This window comes from Ciona intestinalis, unplaced genomic scaffold (genome assembly GCF_000224145.3).
Source record: "Ciona intestinalis unplaced genomic scaffold, KH HT000065.2, whole genome shotgun sequence".
NCBI classification, from domain to species: Eukaryota; Metazoa; Chordata; class Ascidiacea; order Phlebobranchia; family Cionidae; genus Ciona; species Ciona intestinalis.
Window position 1 is genome coordinate 62,589 of NW_004190387.2, and position 24,079 is coordinate 86,667.

Below are 24,079 nucleotides of genomic sequence, written 5' to 3' on the forward strand. Positions count from 1 at the left end.
TTCTTTGTGACGTTTCTGGATTCTCTCCGTCACATGAATTCTGTGATNGTAATATACAGNGCAATATATAAAAAAAATACAGTTTATATACAAAATAATCACTCACAAGTAACATACATGGTAACTCGTAAGCTGGCACGAGGTGTTAAACCCGTGTGATAACGACTGTAAGTTACATTCATTCATTCATACTAGTTTAAATTGTAACACTGCATACACACCTGTCACATGTAGACCATGCTGTCCATTCCGTCCATGAAGAATCAGCAACACATAAAGTTAAACCACACTGACTAGTTTGTACTGATGGTCCAACACATGAAGCGTTCCTGTTTTCAGCATCTATGGAAAATGAACACACGTAAAACAGTTGCAGTTTTGACAAGTTATTTGTTAGGCATATTGTTTGGCACAAACTGGAGTATTTTCAAATGTTCCTGTTTTGCTTATCTATGGAATATATGCAGTAAACAATTACCTGCGATTTTTTTTACAGTTTAGACTTTATTGTATTTGCCTTTAGGTTTTTTGGCAAACTATTCAGTTTTAAAATAAGTTTGCTTGTATAATTTCAATAACAATTTTTTTATATTAAAAAAAAACTATGGTTACAGTTTCAAAATTTAACTAAAACACAAAGCTTACCCAGTATTAAGTTGTTTTTGGGAACACATTGTCGAACTCTTCTTCTAACACTTACTGGTTCAAATGACAGATGGTTTCTAAATAAAAATTAGAGATCACAGTTTTAAAATAAAAGGAAAAAATTGATTGCTGCTAGAATACATTTCATTACGGCACACTATACAAGAATAAGCGCATTGAATTAATATTTCAAAATTTAAATAATTTTTTTTTTTCCAAATACTTGATATTCCAACTTACATATCCACGCAGCTACGACTGCACTGAGACCACCTGCTCCATGGCAACCATTGCCACATATCCGCTGCCGAGCAGTTAGTACTGGTACAGCTAACCCTACCAGCATGACAAGTACATTCGCTACAACCAACAATAAATGTTCCTCCTCCTTTGATATTTGTGATGTCATCAATGATGTCATACTGTGTGACATCACAAGAGCAGCTTGATAGCGGAATGCATGTGTTGCCCTGTTAAAGAGAGAAAAAATTTAAAATAATTTTTTATTGAATTCAATTAGTGAATAAAAAAAGGTTGTTTGATAAACAAAAGTACATGCACATAAGGAGCAGTGAAAAATATAAATAAATGTAAGTTATTTGTTCTCAATTTACAACACAACTGTCAAACTTCTGGCGTTTCCCTCCATGGAAAGATAAAGCAAGTTAAGAAATAAAAAACAATTACCTCTAGATAATATCCATCTTCGCAGTAACAGCCCCATACACAATCTCCAACACAAGCAGAATCTTTCACCAACGCATTATCACACGTTCTTGGGCAGTTGCTGCATCTATATGTTGTATTGCTGGGGCAAGATGATGCCATACATTCAATGATATCGTTAGATGACCGACACACCCTGTCTTGATGGCGGATCCCGAAACAAAAGCTTAAGCAACAGCAGCACCATCAACTGTAAATATTGTAAGATTTGTTATAAAAAATTGATACATATTATAGGCCCTGACATACACTAAACCAGTCTAGTTTGTAGATCAAACTTATTGCTTACCACCCCTATTAATCTACTAAGTTTCCACGGCCCTTCATAATGAATGTTATAAAATATGCGGTACTGTTGCCTACATCCCTGGTCCTAAACGAGGACGTCGCCCACATAAAATAATATATGTAGTACTTTGTGCCAAATGGCCTTACTCTAGGTGAGCCCTGAAGGTCATTATGTTACCCCTAACCGTTTGAAAGGCCCTGACATAGACAACACATAAACATACCAGTGCAGTTTCTCGACCTCCTCTGCTTTCCAGGTTCACACTTAGCTTCACAAGTTGACCATTGACCCCATGACCCCCAAACTGGGAGACATGATGTATACGTCACCCCCCATGAGCATGGTTTCACTTCATGGTGATCACCAGCACAATGTGAAGCATTCGTACCATATGCAGGTGGATTGCTTGGTGATCGATAACGATGGCTACGACCAGACACCCCACAGGTTCTAGAAAAAAGTTGAAGTTTATATTAAACATAGCATAATTATGTTCAGGAAAAAAGATTGTGAGGACCATCTTATTTTTAAAAAGAAGACAAGAGAATTAACAACTTACCATATTTGTTTTAAATATATTTTTAATTCTATTAGAAAGTGTCGCAACTAGGAAAATATACTGGCTAATAATGAAATGTCCAAATATGCAACACAGTTGCATTTGTGTAAAAAGTCACTATACATGGCCATAAATAAACAATAGTGATGATAAAAAATAACCCATGCTATAACTATGAGTTTTCCTGCTATGCAAGGATAAAATAACACACCCACAAAGTCACATACATAGTAAGCTGACACTAGGTGCATGAAACAGAACACCCATGTTATAATGACTGCTATTTCTGCTTTTGTAAAGCAAGTTACATTCATAGATGAACACCAGACTAACCTGTCACACAATGACCATGAGGACCAAGCAGACCACTCACAATGTACATTGCAATCATCACTGCATCGTGCTATACCGTTCACACAGACGCATGCACAACCATTGATACGGAAGCTTGAGTTTGGCTCATACTCTTGTGAGTTTACACTGCATCTAGAAGGGTTGAAATAATGTCATAACAACAAATTAGTTTTTAAAAGATCTGAACTTTAAAAAGCATTGACATATAACAAAATGATTCTGTAAACAAAAATTATACATACAGGAAAGAATACAACTTGTTTATCACATCTGTGTTATTGATGCCCGCTACCAAGGATAAAAAAGTTTCATCACTTTTTATTCAATACCTTTTCGGGTCAGAGGTGTATGAAACAGAACACCGGTGTTATAATGACTGCCGTTGCCCCGTCATATTAATAAAGCAAGTTTTAATCATTTAGCAAACCTGCATCTTTTTGTTCAATACATTGTTCATCCTGCAGATACCTCCCTTGTGGGCAGAAGCAACCTCCATTATTGTTACGTAACGAACATTCTGTTCGGCACCGCACATCAGAACTGAGGTCGCGGCAAGTTTGAGAACAAGCGTCGAAGTTTAAGCAGTTTGTTCCATTCAGATAAACCTTACCACCTTGGCACAAACCTGTCAAAACGGTTTAAACTGGTAAGAAGTGAAGTTTTAATGCCAACCAATACATTATGATTAGTGCCATGGCCTGCTCTATTTTAGGACCTCACCCATGTGAAAAGAATAAAAAAATAGTGTTCAACGGGTCACGCATAACCCAAGGCTCTCTAAAGTTTTTACCCAGGCCATTTTAATCTTCTGAAACTTTCTGCGACCTTTTATGGTTAATAGTACATTTATGCAGTATCTATGGTTTAAAGTGTGTAAAATTTTTATAGCACTTGTTCTTATAATAAAAATAAAAAATGCTCACCTGGTATACAAGGCATGGGATTACAAACTTTGGTTTCGGAACAAACACCTGGACACTCTTTACCGCCGTTTAGTGGTGAAGGAGAGTCACATGACCTTGTTCGTGCATGAACGCCACCCCCACATTTTTGTGAGCAAGCTGACCATGGTTGCCATGGTGACCATGACCCATCACGAGGGCATGACGTGATAAAACAAGGTCTGTGCGATTAAATGAATAAATGTAACTAATTATTTTCGCTTGACAGGGCAACGATACGCGTTACGGCAAGGATGTAATGTTTCATACACCCTGGGTCTGCTTACAAATTACCATGTATGTAACTTATTTATCCTCATATGGCGGGGCATTGACAATCGGTATACACAGGTGTTCTGCTTCATTCACCTCGTGCCCGCTTACAGGTTCCCAAATATGTTACTTTGTAGGTAATAAGAACCATTGGGTTAGAGTAATTGTTGTGTCTTGCCCAAAAACACACTTATGCCCACGATGGTAGCAGCGATGAACCTTTAATCCAGAAACCACGAACTAGAGGCAGGCGCGCTAACCATTTTGACAATCTTTGTGAACAGTACCTTTGCTTAGCATACCGATAACTTTAGACAATATGTAAACCCAAACGCATACAACATAACAATTTGCTTTGCATAACGATAACTTTAGATTATATGTAAACGCAAACAAATACAACAACTTCTAATTATTCACCCAACCTGAAAGCCTGGAAGGGTCCTTGACAAATCTCACTAGCATTATTTCCTCCATCAGACAGTATAGGTGGTCTAAGCAAACCTCTATGTTGAGATTGTTGTCCTACACCGCATGTAACAGAACAAACTGACCACCCAGACCACCCCATATACATGCAAGGATCTTTGTTTATAAGATCTCTATGGCACAATTCCCACGTTTCATCTGAACCATCCAGACATTGAACAATACCATCACATTCTTTGGAACTAAAAACAAAGAAAAAAATAAGTATTTAGATGTAGATATATTAGCTGTGATATTTGAAAAACGGTTTTGTGGATATAGGCCTGTGCATATATAGTTGTATCACTTATTTATCCTTGTAGGTCAACTTTTTAAGAGTTTGTACCAGTTTTATTATTAAATTAAACATTATTTTTATATAAATACAAGTAATAAAAAAATACATGCTTAAAATTCCAATTTTTAGTTCAAAACAATATTTCAAATTGTTTTTAAAAGTGTCTTAAATTGAATATGAATGAATGTTATTGGTTTGATCCACACATGCCAATTAATAACAGTCATTGTAACATGGGTTTTGAAATATCAATGCATCCCCCAGTTTTAGTAATAAATTAAACACCTATTTAAAGATTTTATATTTCACCTGGATATGCATAGCTTATCACTGATGCATTGAAAGTAACCTGGTTCACACAGTGGGAAAGTTCCACTGCCATTGTCAACTGCAGTAGTTACTGATGTCTGTGATAAAGTAAAGGATTGTCAACGATAATAATTATTACTTATGAGTCATTGGACAACATTATCAGATAATTCCTCCAACCCAGTGGTCACTAATAAGTTGTCTGAATTATCAGCCATACAATACAAAAACTGCCCCCAAAATTCCCTACACATTCACATAAGTGGTAACTCATAAACGAGCACAAGCTGCATGGAAAGATCTAAAATTTCAGCCATACAGAAAACAAACACCGAATAAACGAACGAATGTAACTTATTTATACTCGTATGATGTGGCAACTTGCTATAATTATAACAGTTATAATCTGTTATATTCCTGATATAAAGTGACAACAGGAATATTAGCTTTATAAACCTCCCTATTAATAGTAGTGGAACTTGGTGCTTGATTTTATATTAGAGATATTAGTGACCACTGGGTTGGAGCAATAAGTTTTAAGCGCAAGAACATATGCCCACAATGGTAGTAGAAATAAAATAGTCATGAAGTACGTTATGTAGTTTTTATTACTAACCTCTGAGACAGAAGTGGATTGAATGAATGTAGTTGTTTCTTTAGTAGATAAAGCTTGGGTGGTTATCTGTATATACAAACATACAATGTGTTATACTATGGCAGAGTAGTTAGCATGCCTATCTTTAGTAATGTTTACAAGTTTGGAACTTGACGGTGCTACCATTGTGGGCGTACATGTCCTAGGGCAAGACACTTAACGGTAACTGATTTTACCCAGTGGCCACTAATAGGTTGTTTGAATTGTCAGCCATACATTACGAAAAAAATCCCTAACAATTTCCTACACAGTATTATACATGGTAACTCGTAAGCGGGTACGAGATGTATGAAACAAAACACCCGTGTTATAACGACTGTCGTTGCCCCACCAAACTAGGATAAATAGGGTCACTTTTTTCATTAAATTACCGAGTTTAGTTCTTGACCAACAGTAGTGGTTGGCTGTGTGGATTGTTGCGTCACAATCTCTCTCATAAAACTTGTACTCGCTTGTGGATTTTGTGTGTATGGCGTTGTAGTGGTTTCTGAAAATAAAAATTATTTGTCAGATACTTTTCAACTTTGCATATCATGTTAATGCCCACCAATAGGCTCCAAAATGCCTTAATAATTTTTCCTTCTTATTTGTTCAACGTATTTAATAATTGACAGTAATGACTTAGTGTTTAAAGAGACAAATCAATATAACACATGTTACAACTCATTTTTTAAATAAATTTAATTATAAAATTTGGGTTTTTTACAGGGTTTTCTTGTAATTATTAAACTGAAAAACAACTTTAAAATTGGCATTGGTTTTAAAACTACATATGTCTACCTGGTAGAGAATAAGCTGTTTCACAATAACAACATTCATCATCATTGCTTGGTTGGATTAGAGTTCCATTATTTGGACATCCATTACTTGTATGCGGGCAATACCTGGGAATGAACAAGTACTAAGTATAATTTTAATAATTTGAATTTTAAAAGTCTGATTTTTAAATATAAGAAATTCAAATGCATTAACAAAAAATGAAAAAAATGAAAAAAACAGCCGCCCACAAAGTTACATACGTGGTCACTCGTATGGGGCACAAGGTGTACAAAACAAAACTGTCGCTGCCTGCTATGTTACAATAAAAAAGCCTTATAGTAATTAAAAAAGTAAAACATATTCAAACATCATACTTGTGGCATTCCACTGTTGCCGATTCAGAGCAAATACAAATCCTGCACGTTGATTCTCTCCATTGTTCACCCACCCTATGTGTCACTTGACCTTCCACAGTGCGCACATTGCACGAGTTGCACGCGGTCGTCGGGCAACGTCGGGACTTTCGGTACATACCTTGGCACTTACGGTTGGAACCATATCTGAGAATTAAACTGCTTGTTATAAGTGTGACTAAAAATACTTTAGTTCTCATGAGCATAGAGTATAATCAGAATATTTTTAAAATATCTGATATTTAAAAAAAATTTTAAAATGTGTGTTAGACCAAAAAGCAGAAAAATTTAGGCAAACTTATATACATAAAGACTAATTTAAAGTGTGATACATTGATACATATTTCGAACTGCGTAAAGACATATATTTACTAACTACACCAAGAAAATTTGTGAAAATCCAAACAATTCTAACCTGCTTGGCAACAATGGTGACCTAAAGGCCCACTGAACACCATTGACACCACAAGGCCCAAAACATGGACCCCACTCTGACCATGGTGTCCAACCACATAAAATATCGGGATCACAGTTTTCATCCTCCACGCAGTTTCTCAATCTACCTCCTCCAGAACATTGACAAACTTGGCACAAGTTGGGTCTTCTTACTTCTTCCCCTTTTTGAAACACCTAAAATGTTTTTAGTTTTCCTATTTTTAGAAATTTGAAAATAATTATAATTTCAGTATGTTTGGAAATGTAAATTTAATGGAAAATTGAAATTGGAAGAAACTGGATAGCTTTTAAAACATTACAGCATGTGTATCTCCTTTCAAGATGGGCATTCTGTTTCAATATTTAAAACATGGATATTCCAGAGAGTTTTTAAAGTGAGTAGATTCAATATGCATTTAAAACTTAAATAAATTCCTCCCTCCCTAATTTTACAATATTTTTTATTTTAAACAAATTTCTAAACAGAAATGTTCCATTTCTAAAGATTTTTAATTAAAAAAATTTACCTTTCCATTTTCATAACATGGGCAATCTTCCAAATCAACGCATTGGCTACTTGAGGAGTTGTAAACAACTTGACCAGCCGGGCAGGCACAACCGTCGTGACAACTAGACGCAACACAAGAAGCGTCACCACCCCTCACAAGGTCACGACAGGTCAAAGGGCAAAGGTCAACCGAAGAGTTGCTATCGTTGCAGTGCCAAAAGATTTTATTTCCTAAAATCAAATTTGAATTTGAATTATTTATTTTTGTTTTGTTTTATATTTAAACAATAAATAAATACAAGGGTTAGAAGCCACTGTTTAACACAATACCATTATACTTTACACAGCATAGGACATTAGTGTACCAATGCATAAGTAGTATGCATAACTGTGGATTTTCCTCAAGCAAAAATAACTTCTTATACTTAACTCTATTTATACTTAAACAAACAAAACATAAAAATCAAATATTTTACCTGAGCAAGTATTATTCGGGCAAAGTAATGTCGCGCATGACTGGATTTCAAGTAACGGAGGAGGAAATAGGTTTCGACCACCAGAGAGCGCACTCGAGCAGTTATGACTTCCGTCTGAACACGATCGCCACCGATAACTTAACCCTCCACCACAAGTAACACTACAATCTGACCAATCAGACCACGGCGTCAGGTTATCTGTTGTATCTGCATAAAAATAAATGAATGCATGTATCTAGGAGATAAAAAAGTTATCCTATGTTAACTAACTGCTAAAAATGATTTACAATTTATGGCAGTCTATTTATAATTAAATATTTTTTAGCGGCTTAACCAAAAATTTTAAACTTATGGTCTGCAATCTGACAAAACTTTAACAAGGGATTTTATACCATATATGCCGCTAAAAGATTATGCCTAGTAACAGAAGTAACAAAATACAAACACTTACTTTGACAAGCTTTATTAAAACAAGGTTTCGATTCAGAAGCTTGTCCTTTACATCGAGATTTAAATGGATCTTTCTCCGCTGTGATTGGCTGACCTGTTCCGTCACGCCCCAGCGCACATGAGCGGTTACGAGATTGAACTGCGGATCCACATGACTGGTTACAAGAACCTGTAGGTAAAAAAATATTTCTTTAACAATTGGTTGGACTTGATGTGTGTCGGTTCAGTAATTCGTAGCACCTGATCATGAATTGAAAGTATGCTGTATTTCAAACACATATAAAGGTTAAGTGCGAAAAACGATATATACAATTGGTTGGACTTGATTTTTGATCTGTTCAGTATTTCGTAGGACCCCGTCCTGAGTGTATTTCTTTACACAAGCATTGACCAACTCTATGAGCACCGGATCAAGGTCAGATTCACAGAATTTATTACACTTAACATATACCAGTACTTCTCAACAACTATTTCAGTGTTTTTAAAACTAGAAAGACTCTTATGCAAACCCCAAGTGCTCCAATCTGTCCATGTAGCACATCCTGTCTCATCTGATGATATTAGTCGTAATACAAGATTATCGAGTGTGTTGTTTCCACTGTCCAAGCATTCATCAACGTTGTTACATACCTGGGGTGGGATAACAGTTATATAGGGCTGTGGGGTTAGATTGTATACTGTTAGCTACTAAATCTATATTTTCTGCTCGTTTTTATAACAATTATCCTTTAGGGGGCGCGAGGCTATGGTTAATATATAATTCTGTAAATATTCTTAACGGTAGTGAGATGGGATACAATTTGCACCCTAATTATATATTTCATGATTGTGTTTTAAACAATTACCAAGCTCTTTTAGAGGCACGGGGCTACAGTTTTATAATTAGGGTATGGATATACTGTTAGTACCTAAACCTATATTTTCTGCTAATTTTTATAACAATTACCAATGCTTTATAACAATTATCCTTTGAGGGGCGCCGGGCTATGGTTATATAATTCTGTAAATATTTTTAACTGTTGTAATGTGGGGTGGGATGGGATACAGTTGGCACCTTAATTCTATATTTTTTGATTATGTTTTAAACAATTAACCAAACTTTTTTAGGAGCACGGGGCTACGGTTATATAATTTTGTAAATGATCTTTGTTTAGTACCAAATTAGAAAAGAAATGATAAATTGATTCCCAAAAAATAAATAAAATATATCTTTTCCCCAAAAAGCTTAAGTATATTATATTGTGCAACAGTTTATATATTTTGAACTTAGATGAAACTTACCCGACCGAGTTCAATGCAACGACCATTAAGACAAGAATAGCCAGAGCATGGTAGTGGAGTCACGGGGGTGGATCCTATTTGGATTAAACCAGATGTAGAATTTAAATATAGGAAAATAATGTTTTATCGAATTTAAAATAATCTCTTATAAGCGATAGCTAAGATCATATTATTATAAACAAAAAAAAGAAAAAGCCAAATTTAAAAGATTTTAGGACAGCAAAAAAAGTCACGAGCAAAAAGTTTGGAAAGCCCATTGTAATTATTCTACGTCAATCTAAAAGCCCAAACAAATCCAAATATCTCTGTTATACAGTACATACCTGTAGTAAAAGTTGAAGTGGGAACGGTAACATCAACAATCTTAATGCATTCAACTTCATCTTCATTGTTAATACAGTTGGCCACTCCGTCACAAACATGCGAGCCATTAATACAAGAACCATCATGACACTGGAAACCACTAAGATATTTGGAATGGTTATTGTACTTCAATATATGACACATATATGGTAGGTTTTTGTACTTAAAAATATATATGACAAATATTGTGACAAGGTCAAGAGAATGTTAGGATATTGCTCCAACCCAGTAATCGCTAATAGGTTGTGAAAATGATCAAGCAAAAAATCCACACAAAGCTACATGGTAACTCATAAGTGTATACAAGTACTGTGGGGTAAAGGATACTGTTGGATCCTAAATTTCACATTTCCTGATTGTTTTTTTTTAAACAATTAACAATGTTATTATATTACAGTTTCGGTGGAACATTTATATAATTATGTAAATAATATTTGTTTACTACCAAATCAGACAAGAGAAAAGAGAATGAAAGCATGCATCATCTTACTCCAGCATACTTTACATTATGCAGCATATATAACTTACTCTTTACAACTTCTAGGTATGGTAGATTCTGTGCTGTTAATGATAGAACATGAGTCGGCGTTCTCATCTGATCCATCATAGCATTGTTGAATTCCATCGCATAAGAATTGTATGTGAAAACACTTAGATCCGTGGTCGCATGAAAACTGGTCCTAAGAAGTAGAAAAAGATTACTTGCAAGGAAGTGACTTTTAGAATAATGAGTAAACTTTAAGCATAATTAGTGATTAGTCTTATCCAAAACCTGCGAAATATGTTTGAAACTTGAGGTAAGAAAGTCAAATATAAATTATATCTAAATTAAAACATTTAATGGATAATACTCCAACCCAATAGTCACTTTGTGGTTGTAGCACCCTGGGTGTAGAGATAAAAATGGCCAACTCTGGTCTAAATCTCACAACCCATGGTGTGCCACTTGTTTTACACTTCCTGTGCCCAACAATACCTCCAAACAGCCTCTCCAACAATATTCCGTTTCATCAGATTGATCGACACAATGAACTTCTCCATCACATACATTGCTCCATGATAAACATTGTAGGGATGGAATCCCACAACGAAATTCTTCACATTCTAAATAAAAAAATGGTACATTCTTAATGACATTTTAAATGAAGAAAAAGTGCATTCTAAATCACATTCTATATATTCTACAGAAATTCTTAATGACATTCTAAATCACATTGTATTCTAAATTCTAATAAACTTTATATGCTATGGAAGTCTCATTCTATTCTAAATCACATTCTTCACATTATAAATCAAAAAATTGTAACATGAATAAACTAATTACATTTTTTTGAAAACTGCATTTATCAGTAAACATTACATAAACTAGGTTGGGGTGGTTTTAAAAAAAATGTTTGAGAACCACAGAATTAACACCATTACATTTAATGCTACTTGCTATAAAAGTGTAAAAGTTTACAGTTATTTGTATTGTGTCAACGCAGAAATGTTGGTCAGCTTTGTGTTTCGAAGTGTTAAGTTGGTCATCTTTTAAGTGATATTTCATTACCTTCATTAGAGTTTGCTGTAGTAACTTCCAATAAACTTGGTGTTGTAAGTTGGGGGCTTGGTGTTGTGGGTAAGATGGAACCACAATCATATTCATCCTCACCTGGTGGGAAAATTAATCATTGTAGTTATAGAAATCTAATTATAAAAAGTAACCTGTTTATCCGCTTTTTGATTGCATTGCTAAAAAAGAAGCTTGAAATAAAAAAATCGAAAAAAACAACCACACAGTTACATGCCTATAACTTGTAAGGGAGCACAGGTTGAATAAAACCCGTGTTAAAATAAGTTATAAAAAACAATGAAGATATTTAGAGATGATTAGGTAATAGAAAGCTTAGACAGTAAAATTGCAGCGAGTATCCCTAAAGAAAAAATTAATTAATCAATAGGGCAAATACTTGGAGACACTAAAATCATAAGACACTAAAATCTCATTTTTCAGAACAAAAAAATTAGTTAATTAAATACATAAATACATGGTTATAAAACTTACCATGTGGGCAATCAGGAACTCCATTACAAATCAAGCTTCTCTCCACACAAGATCTGTCCACACATGTAAATTGTGTCGGCACACAGTAACAGTTAAGTTCATCTAAACCACTCCTGCAGTCAATGTGTCCATCACATATAGAAGTACGGTTGATACAGTTTCCATTTCCACATGGAAAGTGGTGGAATATAGAACAATCCTAAAAATATAAATAAATATTGTAATTTACAAAGCTACAATAAATAATGTGGGGTGTATGCATCTGATGGTGTCTTTATGCACACTTCTGTAGAAGTCTAACTTAGATCTAAAGTATCATAAATTCAATCATTCATTTCTAATAGAAGTTATTTTGTTAGTAAAATAATACCACAGATTCATTCATTTATTTATAATAGAAATATCATACATATATTAATTCCATTATTTCGATAATTTAACTTAGAAGCTATTTTTTATCAAAATATCACTAATGACTCAACATTAACTCAACAACGTACATGGTTGCATCTTTCTTCATCGCTAAAATCACCAAAGCCACAGTTGAAGAATCCGTCACACATGAGTGATTCCTCTATGCATCTTCCATTAGAGCATTCAAACTGGTTACCAATGCAAAGGGTTGGGTTGGTGGGGCAAGAATGTTCATCACTAGAATCTGAACAGTCCGCCACGCCATTACACCTGTGAGTACAGAAAGTAAGGTATGAAATACATGGTAATTTAGTTTATATTTTTGTTCTGATTAAAACTTTAATGTTGTTTAATTAAATGGTTTATTACTTTATTTGGTTTCGTAACTTGCTTTATTCTCACATGCAAGTGGAAAACACAGCGATTATAACACGAATATTCTATTTCATGCGCCTAAGCCCTGTCTGTGATTGTTTTTCTGTATGGCTGACAATTTCAACTATTAGTGACACTAGGTTAAAGCAAATACCCTTAAGAGTCTTGCCCAAGAATGTATACACCCACAATGGAAGCAGCGGCAAGCCTAGACCCTGTAAACACAAAGTAGAGACAGGCGCGCTAACCATTGAGTCATGGCGCCAAATACATGCAAGCATAATAATCTACATAGTTAACAATAACAACCACCCCACCTTAAACTTCCATGCAAGCAGTTTCCATCTCCACATATATGTCCCCCATTCTCCCAACAATCTGAAGCATTCTGGTTGCAACCGGTTTCATCTGACCCATCAATGCAATCTGCCTCATGGTCACATCTCCACAAAGCCGGGATGCATCTCAAGTCATCTTTGCACAAGAATTCATCCTCACCACATGAGGGAAACGGGGAGTTGCAAGGAGAACCCTGGCAGGATAAAGAAAATATTTGTTAAAATAAATTTGATAAAAAAAATCGATAAAAGAGATAAAATAAACTAAAACAAATGGAGAAAAAATTGTTAGTTGGGTTTTTACAATCGATTTTAACTAACATCAGACATCAGGTTATAAGAATGGTGGACAGCTTGCTGAGGGAACAGATAAATTCATTACAAAATCAATCAAAATATATACAAAAATAGAAACACAGATGCCCAAACAAAAATATAGAATCTCTTTTGTTGGTAACAGGAAAAGTTAAAAAACAAATTTAAATGAATTGAAAATTAAGATTAAAAATTTAGTAAATAAACTAAAAAAAATGGTTAAATTTTTGTCTAAAAAACTAAAAAAAAGTTCTGAAAATTATTTTGGTATATAAGTAAGAATTTTGTAACAGCATTTGAATTTTTGAATTTTTTTAGTCTTAAGAATAAAAACCTATAATCTACTATTCTACTTTATTACCTTGCAGTTCCATTCTCCATTGTTACAAGTGCAGTTCTGGCAGTTGCTTGAAATGAGAGAACCAGCTTGAAATTCCCCTTCTTCGTATATACATGGACAATCTCTCTTTTCCACGCATCGCCGATCATGCATGACTTTTCCAGGAGGACAAAAACATCCTTCCACACATGGAAGGGAGGAGCAATACGATGTAGATTCATTTCCTGGAATAAAATATGGTTTGAATACCAATGCACATAAGTGGCCTTGATGTTGGGGTAATGGGCCAAATCTGGCTTAAATCCTAGATCTTTGACAAAGGGTCCAATTCATTTAGAATAGCATTGTATAATGGCCTTTGCTATAACCCTCCCAAATACACTAATACAGCCAAATATTATTGCATTATTTACCATTCATTCTGCAAGTTGCTTGACATACAGGCCCACAAGCCATATAAGCTGTCCCTCCATCACATTGCATTGGACACAAGTCCTGACTTCTCCATCGAATGTGAACATTGCTTCTACTACAAGCTTGTGCGTATGCGGCAATCTGTTTTAGGCAAGTGTGAAAAGTGGAATTCAAAAAATACAAAGTATAATAGGATAAACGTTAGATTTTAATGAGTAAATTGCTAAAAATTGGTACATATAATTTTTTTAAAGAGTAGAATTCTAATATATAACTGCCATTACAGCTTTCCGCAGTGCAAGCACGCTTATATTGACCCTGTTAAAGCATTGGAAAATATGTGCTAATGGTATCCATCTTACCCCACACTACTATACTTTATAACAATTGATCCAAAACCCTTAACAGCCATTACCACTTACCGCAGTACAAGCACATTCACAATCTCCGCCACTATCGCAAGCACACGCATCATGAACGCACCAGTTGTAGTAAGTATAATGTGACACAACGCCCCTACATGGTGCAAATAATGAACCACTCGCTATTATGGAACATGTATGTCTTGACCATGCTTCTCTATGGGGGTTTGCCTGTAATGTTGGGGGTACAGTATTTAGATTACATAACTTGCCCAAAAGTCACATAGGCCTTCAATAGTTACTATGCTTATATGCTGGCTGCCATACTCCTTTATATTAATCAGGTTTAAATTTAAAATCTATACCTTTCAAAGCTAACTAACACATTTACACGTGAGATATAAAACAAAGTCCTAAAGAAGGGGATTTACAATGAGGGGGATTCCCAACATTAAATGGAGGGGAGGGTAAAAGGATAGGACGAGACAAAACATGCGCCATCTTTCCGCAAGATTGTCCCACCTTACCGCACTCTGTCCTATCTTTCCCCCATCATTTCTTACTTTACCCCACCTAAGCATACTTACCGCACAAGGGTTGGAAGCGATCGCATTTTGCAACGAAGTGGTTTGTAAACATAGCGGGGAAACACGCCAACTATCGGCGAACGTGGATAATAGTGTTTCTATGGATCCGAGGCGAGTTTCAAACTCATTTTCAACGTTCATGTCATTATTACCACATAAACCAGACACACGACCATTGTGACGTGGAGACAGATGAATGCTGACCCTTGTACCTGTCAATCAAAAGGTCAAACTTAGCGCAAATACAGTTCAACAATAGAAACGGATGCTCAGCTGAAGTTTAGCAATTTTCGTTCCAGAGGGTAAACGGGTAGAGTTGAATTAATTATAGCAATTAGATATTGGGTTTACTTTATTGGCCTGTACACCAGTACCATTATAACTCCACTATATAGTATTCGTATACACTCAAACAGCGTTTGTTATTTCAATGTATAAGTGGATAAAGTAAAGTTTTAAATAAGCTGTACCCTTAGTTACTCATAAAGGACCACTCAAAATTAAAAATAAAGGTACCTGAAGGGTACTTGTAAGCGGGCACAAGGTGCATGAAACAAAACACCCGTATTATAACGGCTGTCGTCTCCCCGCCACGCGAGGATAAATAATTTACATTCATTCGTATACCTCCGTCCCAGAACACAGATAGGCCAACATTCGGCCAGCTTAACACAATATATATGCCGGCCATTTCTACAAAGAACACGTCGTTGTCGTTGGATCCTTCACGACCAAACAAACGTGGAAACCTTCCAACTCTTGCCCCGTTGATCGTCACCGCTTTACCTCGCATTAAATGTACAGTGGTTGACGCTGTGAAAGAAAAAAAATGTTTCTCTATTTTTTATATATATATTTATGTAAATAGTATGGTGGGGTGAGATGGGATTTGTTGTCAATCTCTTTTATTGTCCTATTTGTTAAAAAACAAAAAAATATTTAAAGAATTATATAACGGTATTCTCACGTCCAAAAAAACGTTGTTAATTGTTTAAAACACGATCATGAAATAAGCGATTCAGGTGCTAACGGTGTCCCATCTTGCCCCATAGTACTAAAAATCCATACGATGATTTTAGTAGGTAATTTCTTATGATGACGTAATAAACATACCGACTGTGACGTAGACAGACTTTGTACACGTGACACCACTGCTACCACAAGGAATATTTTCACCAGCGATGTTGAACAAACCGTCCTCATGTCGTGCTAGTATGTAACCGCATGCACCCTGGGTGTATGTTACATTATCAACAAAAAATACGTTTTTTTTGTTAGATTGTATAATAGAGAAATATACAATAGAGAAAAACTCCAGTTTAAAGGGACGGTTTAAGCCGCAACTTTAATTCAATCTAGCAATAAAAATTATACAATATAGGGAAAAAAACTCTAGTTTAAAGGAACGGTTTAAGTCGCAACTTTAATTCAAAGCAGCGCTTTAAGCGGTGTTATATAACGACTATCATTGCCTGGCCATTAATAAAATTACAAAACCGCATAGAAATACGAGATATTATGTGCTACATTAAACACTATGCTTTAGTAGGCCATTAGTAAAATGACTAAATAGGACTATATGTTTGAAATATAGGCTAGTGTCAGGTCAAAGGTTACAAATTATACAGCCGCCAAAAATCGATATTTTTTTTCTCGTTTAACGTTTAATAAGCTGGCTATGAAATATATACGTCATAACCATATGTATCTAGCATTTAATCCGTTTAAGATCGGATAATCAGATTAGTGGAAGATTAAGAAGACTTAGGAAGGATAATCTTGTATTAATAGTTAAGTCACGGTCAAGGTCATTCGAATATTTTGACGTGGGTTCTGTTTAATGTTGACGAAAATAGGTTTACTAATCAAAACTAAAGTAATGATAATTCCCTGTAAAGAACATTTGTGACAACGCGTAAGCTAGCATGCTGAAGTGTATGAAACAGAACACACGTGTTATAATTACTATCGTTGAACCGCTAAGCGAAGATAAATGTTAAAAAGCGATAAATAGGCAAAATATATTATAGTAGGGTGGGAGAAGATGGGACACCTTTAACACATAGTTTCCAAATAGCCTGATCGTGTTTAAAAGAATTAACAACGATCTGTGGAAGTCGTGAGGATACGGTTTATAATTCATTGAATATTCTTTGTTTACCACCAAATGGAAAGAAAAACAAAAAACTAAACGAAAAGGTGTCCCATCTTCCCCCACCTTACCATACATAAACATTGAAAAAGCATGAAATATGACAAACAAGTTACGAATTGTTAGACGCATACAGCTAAGTATCAGTATATAAAGTTAAACTGACCTCAAAAGAATAATGCGCTCCATCAAACGTCATATAATGTGGGTCGCCTGTAGCAACGCAAACAGAGGAGCATTTCTCTTCAGTGCATTGCCACCGTCTGCCCGTACACGTGCTGTGCAATAAAGCTTGATGGTTAATGTATAATTGTATATAGTAGAGTGGGACAAGACGGGACACCTTTAGAACATAGTTTAAGAGTCGTGAGGATAATGTTTTTTGTTTACTACCACATGGGACGAGAAAATCGAATGAAAACGTGTCCAATCTTTTCCAAATCCATGTTTTTATTGATGCATTGGTAAAATAAACCATGGTTTCGTTCTCTTTTAGCGTCTCAATTACTAGTAACAATTAAAAAGCACTGTTGCTCAAAACACAATTAGAATTTGAAATACCGTGGTATAAAGATAACACCTTTTTGAACTATACAAACTGTTACATTCTTAATTTGCAGTTTTAATACAAAAAAATGTTATATATAATATACTAACATACCATGTGTTGCAATCTCTCTGTATTGTATCATTGTGTTTATATAACTTGCCACTATGACGACATGGGCATTCCAAAGGAGAGACGCAACGGTTATCCTGTATGTACAAATATAAAGCGCATGAAATCGTCAGCAAAACGTATTTAACTTTCATATATTTGTTTGGTATATTAAAGTATACACACATGTGGTGTAACAGTGTGTCTTGCCAATATCATGTTTAAACAGTACTTATATACACATTTATATAGTAGGATGAGGGAGGACGGGACACCTTTAGCACATAATATTTAAATCTCCTGATCGTGTTTTGAACAATTAAAAACGGTCTATGGAAGTCGTTAGGATACGGTTTTAGAATTCTGTAAATATCCTTTGTTTACTACAAAATGGGACGAGAAAAGAGAATGAAAAGGTGTGCCATCTTCCCCCACCCTACTATATATATCTAATAGAATATAAGTTCTGCTAAAAAGGCAGCAAACAAAATGCCACTTCCTCGTTTAGTGGACTGGTGATTAGTAATTAGCGAAATATGTTCGGTTCACGAATTGCTATTTTCCTGTGTGTTTATTAGCACTTGGTGTATTCTGTTATGATGTAACGGGAATTGACCAACCATAAAAGGGCGTATATAGTTCATAAGTATTTTAAACCATTCGTTTGGTCCATAGCGAACGAAGTTGCTAGGCGCGCTGGAATACGTGGTAAATATTTGTAGGTAATTAAACGTAGGTTAGAAAGAATTTGTCTGCAAATAGTAATATATCATGTTTCGCAAGGAATAGCATGAGGAAGCTGTAGGTATGATAACTATAATCAAAGTTAAAGATGCGTAGTTATAGGGAGATAAGATGGGACGCCTTTAGCACATAATTTCCAAATCTCCTGATCGTGTTTTAAACAGTTAACAACGGTCTGTGGGGTCGTAAGAATACGGTTTAATAAATCCTTGAATTTTCTTTGTTTACTACCAAATGGGACGAAAAAATAAAACGAAAGGGTGTCCCATCTGCCCCCACCCCACTATATAATAAGAGGTATAATAAGATTAGAACAACCATTATAACTCATTATAAATTTGACGTTCTTAGTTCTGTATTCGTGAAGATTTATTAGTTCCGTGTGTTTTATAAGAACCACCAATGGGAAGTAACCATGTAAAACAGATACAGCAACACATAGTTACAAGGCGAGTGACAAGTTCTCACCCATTAGTTTAAACACAAAACTTGTCAAATGACGTCAACTTTAAACTAAGTACAGAAGATCAGTCATTCCCAGGGTCGGATGTTACGAAATATGTGACGTACAAACGTCAAGTTCAGCAAATTGTTTAATGTATGAGATATATTTCGCCTACATCGTCAGTCTTTTATCAAATATAATAGAAGCTAGTCATTCATTCCCAAGCGACCAGTGCGGGTATAGCAGTTTAGTGTTACGTGAATAATAACCGTAATAGTATTATTAACATTTATTATTTTGTCTCTTCGATTACGGTAGCGAAGCTTGAAAAGTTTGGAATCGAAAAGACCCCAGGATATAGCGACAAAACAACAGTTGTTAACGCTTACAGGTAAAACCATATTATGGCATAATGTTATTTGTTTCGGGAACTGTGTAATATAAGAGAAATATGGCATCGTCAGTCGCTTATTCAATCAAAGTCATTTATTCCCAAGCGTCCCGCAGTGCGGATATAGCAGTTTAGTGTTACGCGTATCATGTCGTAGTGTTATTTGTTTCGTCGTGTCTAGTTTATCGATCATTCCCCGCCCTAAGTACACCGTGCTAAGATAACAACCAGAGATGCTACAGATACACACAGTTGAATGAGACGTCTAATTTATGGTACGTGACTAGTTAGCTACACACTCGTTGCCGGGCTCAAAATAGCTGGACCGACGTCTCTGGTATTTAAAGTTGTGGGCAAGTATAAATGCGCCAGTGGTAGAATGAAATACCAGCAGTGTAGAAGAGTTTAAAGTCGTTTCAGCAGTATAGACAATATTTTGCACGTTTTCAGCTATATACAAGTCATTTCAGTAGTATACGCCTTTGTAAGTTGCATACGCTATTTTAAGCTTTATAGCACATTTTAAGTTATAGTTCTGTAGTTTATTTTAGCAGCATACTTTTATGTTTGTTTTTGGTCATTTTCAATCGTTTTACAGGGTGTTAGTTCTAACGTAAAATGAACTTTTTTAAAAAGTCAAAATATTCGTTATCAAGCGGCAAGCCGACCAAGAAGGAAGAAAAGAAAGAACATTTTCACAAACTTAACACCGGGGCAGAGCAATCAAATGGGAATAAAAAAGGTAGGCTACAAATTTAAGCAAACAGGACATTTTTTGGTAATCAGAAACATTGCATAGCAAGTTATAGTACTGTGGGGTAGGATGGGATACCGTTAGCATCCAAATCCTTTTTACCTAAACGCGTTTTCAATCATTAACAAAGCATTTTTGGAGGGCTACGAGTATATAATTTTATAAATATTTTTCGTATACTACCAAATGGGACGATAACAGCGAATAAAAATCTTGTCCCATCCTACCCCAGCCTATCATAATCTACTTTTTAATTTTTTTTAAACTTGTGTGGGCGTTTGAGTTTGACCTGATATTTAGGCGTGTCCTGCGAATATTGAACAAGTGGAAAGACTGAATAAACAACCAGGGCTAGACTAGACGTCCATAAGGAATACACTGTGTTCCGGTATTGGCAAACACCCCGCGGTGTCTCAAGTGCCAGTCGTACCTTTGCCCATGTTTAATGAATTGGTCACAACAGCATTAGCTAAATTTAATGGAACACAAAATCACCCACAAAGTTTCATACGTGGATACTTTAAAGCAAGTACGAGGTGTTTGGAACAGAACACCAGTGTTATAACGACTGCCATTGCTCCGCCATTCAATTCCATAGAACTTTCTAGTATTTATGGGGGTGGTTTTTGTTGAGGACCCGGGATTTAGGCCAAGTTTGGCTAATTACGCCCAAAATAGCATATATTTATAGAATACTTAAAACCTACAATGTTACATATGTGTTAAATCGTAAGCTGGCACGAGGTGTTTGAAACAGAACGCCCGTGTTATAACAACTGCCAATGCCCCACCAAGCGAGTTTAAATAAATTACATTCATTATTTCATTACGATTGACATATTTGTTGCGCACTGTTTAGACTTCGGTTTCTAATTCAAACAGCTATTAATGTTTAACAATTGCCATAAAAGCGTCATAAAATATGTCACGTTTTGTCGCTAACCGTATGACGAAATTTTGAATAAAATCGTGTGGCGGGGCAAACACAGCTGTTATAACACAGGGTGTTCTGTTTCATACACCTTGTGTCAGCTTACGAGTTACTTTGTGGGTGATTCTTTTTTAGGATTTTTTTATGTGTGGCTGATAATTTGGACAATCCATTAGTGACCACTGGGTTGGAGCAATTGCCGTTAAGTGTCTTGCCCAAGGACACATACGCCCACAACGACGGTAGCGACAAGCCCTGAACCTATAACCTCTGGGTTATGGGCAGGCGGACTAACCACTAGTTATCATTTTAGGGAAAGCCCCGCCGAAAATCGAAAGTTGTTTCACCATAGTCAACTCGACACCATTTGTGTGGAACCTTGAACCGACTGATAGCCGGGAATTCCCAAAAGTGATACCAGCAAGCGAGCGAAAGGTAGTCCAGTTTAACGGAGGAAACACACACGGCACCGCAAAGTACAAGTTTAACGTTGAAAAAGATGGGAATATAACACCTTGTACAATATCGGTGGATGTAAAGAAAAACGAAACCAGCAAGAAGTGGTTTCTAAAAATAGACTGGGCTGATCTGGCTTCAATTGACGGGATCAGCGTTAAACCGGATGAAACCGGTTCCGAAGAAGGATTGCATTTCGAAAATGACGAAACGCGTTTGCTTGTCAGTGTAACGTACAGTCAGGATCAGGAATTTTGATTTTTATACCAACTGTTTTCACACAAACTATGTCACACAAACAGACTGATGCTGGTCCTCAACGGCTGGGTAAAGCCGTTATACAAAATAATTTCACTGATACAATTACACCATGTATGTCAATAGCATTGACATGTATGTACACAGTAAATAAGATGCCTCTGTTTTATAGCATATTTACATTAACTGTTACACCTGGTGCAAGGTATTTAGGTAGCGCTTGTGTCTGTAATACGTTGGCCTTAACTACACTGCTATTTTTATGTATAAACCATAGCACTGTGGGGTAAGATGGGATACCGTTAGCGCCTAATTTCCATATTTCCTACTCGTGTTTTAAACAATTAACAATACTTTTCTTAGGGGCGTGGGAATACGGTTTCATAATTCTTTAAATATATATACTTTGTTTATTACCACGTTGGGCGAGAAATAATAATGAAAACATGTCCTATCTTACCCCAGCCTAGTATGTGTAAATAATTTGTACAATACTTCGTTTTAAAATAAACAAAAAAATCGCAATGAAAAATCAGCTCACCAGCAAAACTAGACCGTCGGGGCATTTGCATCCTTCATACGCTACTTCCTCGTCACAAAGAGCGTTGTTACGTAATGAATCAACCCGGTCAAGGTCCTCGCAACTGAGCTGACTACATGGCGTCACCTTGTGGCTGTGGATCATGTTGTTGGGGCACCGCACGGTGGCGCCACAGGACTCAGAAGAGCAATTCCATAATCCAGCCAGACAAGTGCTGGCAAACAAAAACAATTCTCCTTAAATTTTAATCATTAAATTTAAAAATATCTTTATATAAAAAAAATTCATAATTTTTCATTTTATAAACTAAAAACTTTTCAAAATGTTATAAAAGTAAAAATGCGGGGGCTGCAATCATATAACATAATGAAACTACATTTTGCCATCGACCCGGGATAAGCAGGACAGTATACAATCGTATTCAGGATAATAATTATCGATTTCGTCTCGTAGATAGAAGTCAGCTACACCACGATGAATTCAACCTATCCTGACGTCACAGAGAAGGTTAATTTCATTGTGACGTAACAGACCAAAATATGAGATCAAAACGACATAATATTGATAGGCTGGGGTAAGATGAGATATTGTTAGCACCTAAATCCCAAATTTTCGAATCGTGTTTTAACAAATAAGAACGCCTTTTTAGAGCTGCAGAGCTACGGTTATATACTTCTGTAAACATTTTTTGTTTACTACCAAATGGGACGAGAAATAAGAATAAAAACATGTCCCATATTACCCCACCCGACTATTTAACACGGGTGTTCTATTCCACATACTATATGATTTATAAGTAATTTGTGAGTTACCAACAAGGTTTCTCACCAGTGAATGCATCCAGTTTGCTTTTCGAATCCAACTTCATAAATTCTCCCGTTAATATTGCAAGGACATTCTTCTGTGGCAACGCATATGCTGTTCTCGTGTCCGGGAAAACCCCTTGTAGCGAGTCCTACATAAAACAAAAATTAAAATTAAAAAAAAGTTTTATTAAAACGATAAATTTAAAACCTTAAGCTTTCTAATTCTCACAGATTAATAAAAATAAAATCTCTAAAACTAAAACAAACAACATTTACTAAAAAAAAATTAAATCTGTATAACTGAGAAAATATATAATAAAACAGAATAATAACTGTGGAACTTTCACTCTTTTTTCATCGGTACCTCTCATTACTGAGTGGGTAAAACCTTCCTCAAAGTTTAGCTCTGTGGAAAAAATGCGTTTACCCTCCGCGCATTTACACCCTGGCATGCAAGGTGCTTCTGTTGTGGGGGATTTCCCGTTGTATCCAGGTAACGGCTTGCTGACGTCATCACATGTCGTCATTCCGAAATGGGATACATTCGTCGAA

At 35.7% G+C, this 24,079-nt stretch overlaps 2 protein-coding genes across 2 annotated transcripts in view; one reads left to right on the forward strand and one right to left on the reverse strand.

Moving 5' to 3' along the window:
- sspo (SCO-spondin) overlaps positions 1–24,079 on the reverse strand; it is a 51,129-nt gene that overhangs the window by 15,138 nt on the left and 11,912 nt on the right. The window contains exons 19-54 of the mRNA XM_026838181.1: positions 22,722–22,935; positions 18,205–18,299; positions 17,710–17,821; positions 16,505–16,622; positions 16,019–16,204; positions 15,392–15,603; positions 14,865–15,035; positions 14,442–14,583; positions 14,050–14,252; positions 13,353–13,567; positions 12,747–12,930; positions 12,247–12,445; positions 11,752–11,853; positions 11,179–11,306; positions 10,731–10,882; positions 10,163–10,302; positions 9,840–9,913; positions 9,068–9,188; positions 8,560–8,727; positions 8,109–8,315; positions 7,652–7,863; positions 7,105–7,319; positions 6,651–6,836; positions 6,298–6,401; positions 5,889–6,004; positions 5,479–5,544; positions 4,863–4,960; positions 4,213–4,458; positions 3,497–3,696; positions 3,004–3,198; positions 2,553–2,709; positions 1,880–2,110; positions 1,333–1,537; positions 886–1,115; positions 646–722; positions 222–342 (exon numbers count right to left, since the gene is read on the reverse strand). Of these exons, the coding sequence (XP_026693982.1) occupies positions 222–342; positions 646–722; positions 886–1,115; positions 1,333–1,537; positions 1,880–2,110; positions 2,553–2,709; positions 3,004–3,198; positions 3,497–3,696; positions 4,213–4,458; positions 4,863–4,960; positions 5,479–5,544; positions 5,889–6,004; positions 6,298–6,401; positions 6,651–6,836; positions 7,105–7,319; positions 7,652–7,863; positions 8,109–8,315; positions 8,560–8,727; positions 9,068–9,188; positions 9,840–9,913; positions 10,163–10,302; positions 10,731–10,882; positions 11,179–11,306; positions 11,752–11,853; positions 12,247–12,445; positions 12,747–12,930; positions 13,353–13,567; positions 14,050–14,252; positions 14,442–14,583; positions 14,865–15,035; positions 15,392–15,603; positions 16,019–16,204; positions 16,505–16,622; positions 17,710–17,821; positions 18,205–18,299; positions 22,722–22,935 (5,802 nt within the window). The remainder of the gene's footprint in view (positions 1–221; positions 343–645; positions 723–885; positions 1,116–1,332; positions 1,538–1,879; positions 2,111–2,552; positions 2,710–3,003; positions 3,199–3,496; positions 3,697–4,212; positions 4,459–4,862; positions 4,961–5,478; positions 5,545–5,888; positions 6,005–6,297; positions 6,402–6,650; positions 6,837–7,104; positions 7,320–7,651; positions 7,864–8,108; positions 8,316–8,559; positions 8,728–9,067; positions 9,189–9,839; positions 9,914–10,162; positions 10,303–10,730; positions 10,883–11,178; positions 11,307–11,751; positions 11,854–12,246; positions 12,446–12,746; positions 12,931–13,352; positions 13,568–14,049; positions 14,253–14,441; positions 14,584–14,864; positions 15,036–15,391; positions 15,604–16,018; positions 16,205–16,504; positions 16,623–17,709; positions 17,822–18,204; positions 18,300–22,721; positions 22,936–24,079) is intronic.
- On the forward strand, positions 20,348–22,712 carry LOC104266524. The gene is made up of 2 exons (XM_009862926.2): positions 20,348–20,523; positions 21,780–22,712. Exons 1-2 carry the CDS (start codon positions 20,400–20,402, stop codon positions 22,178–22,180), a joined length of 525 nt encoding a protein of 174 aa, XP_009861228.1. The 5' UTR covers positions 20,348–20,399; the 3' UTR covers positions 22,181–22,712.

Bases quoted from the DNA above. Each gene is read 5' to 3' on its own strand.
- LOC104266524 (XM_009862926.2), top strand. From the start codon at position 20,400: ATGAACTTTTTTAAAAAGTCAAAATATTCGTTATCAAGCGGCAAGCCG. The intron at 20,524-21,779 runs GTAGGCTACAAA...TTATCATTTTAG, and splicing joins ATCAAATGGGAATAAAAAAG to GGAAAGCCCCGCCGAAAATC.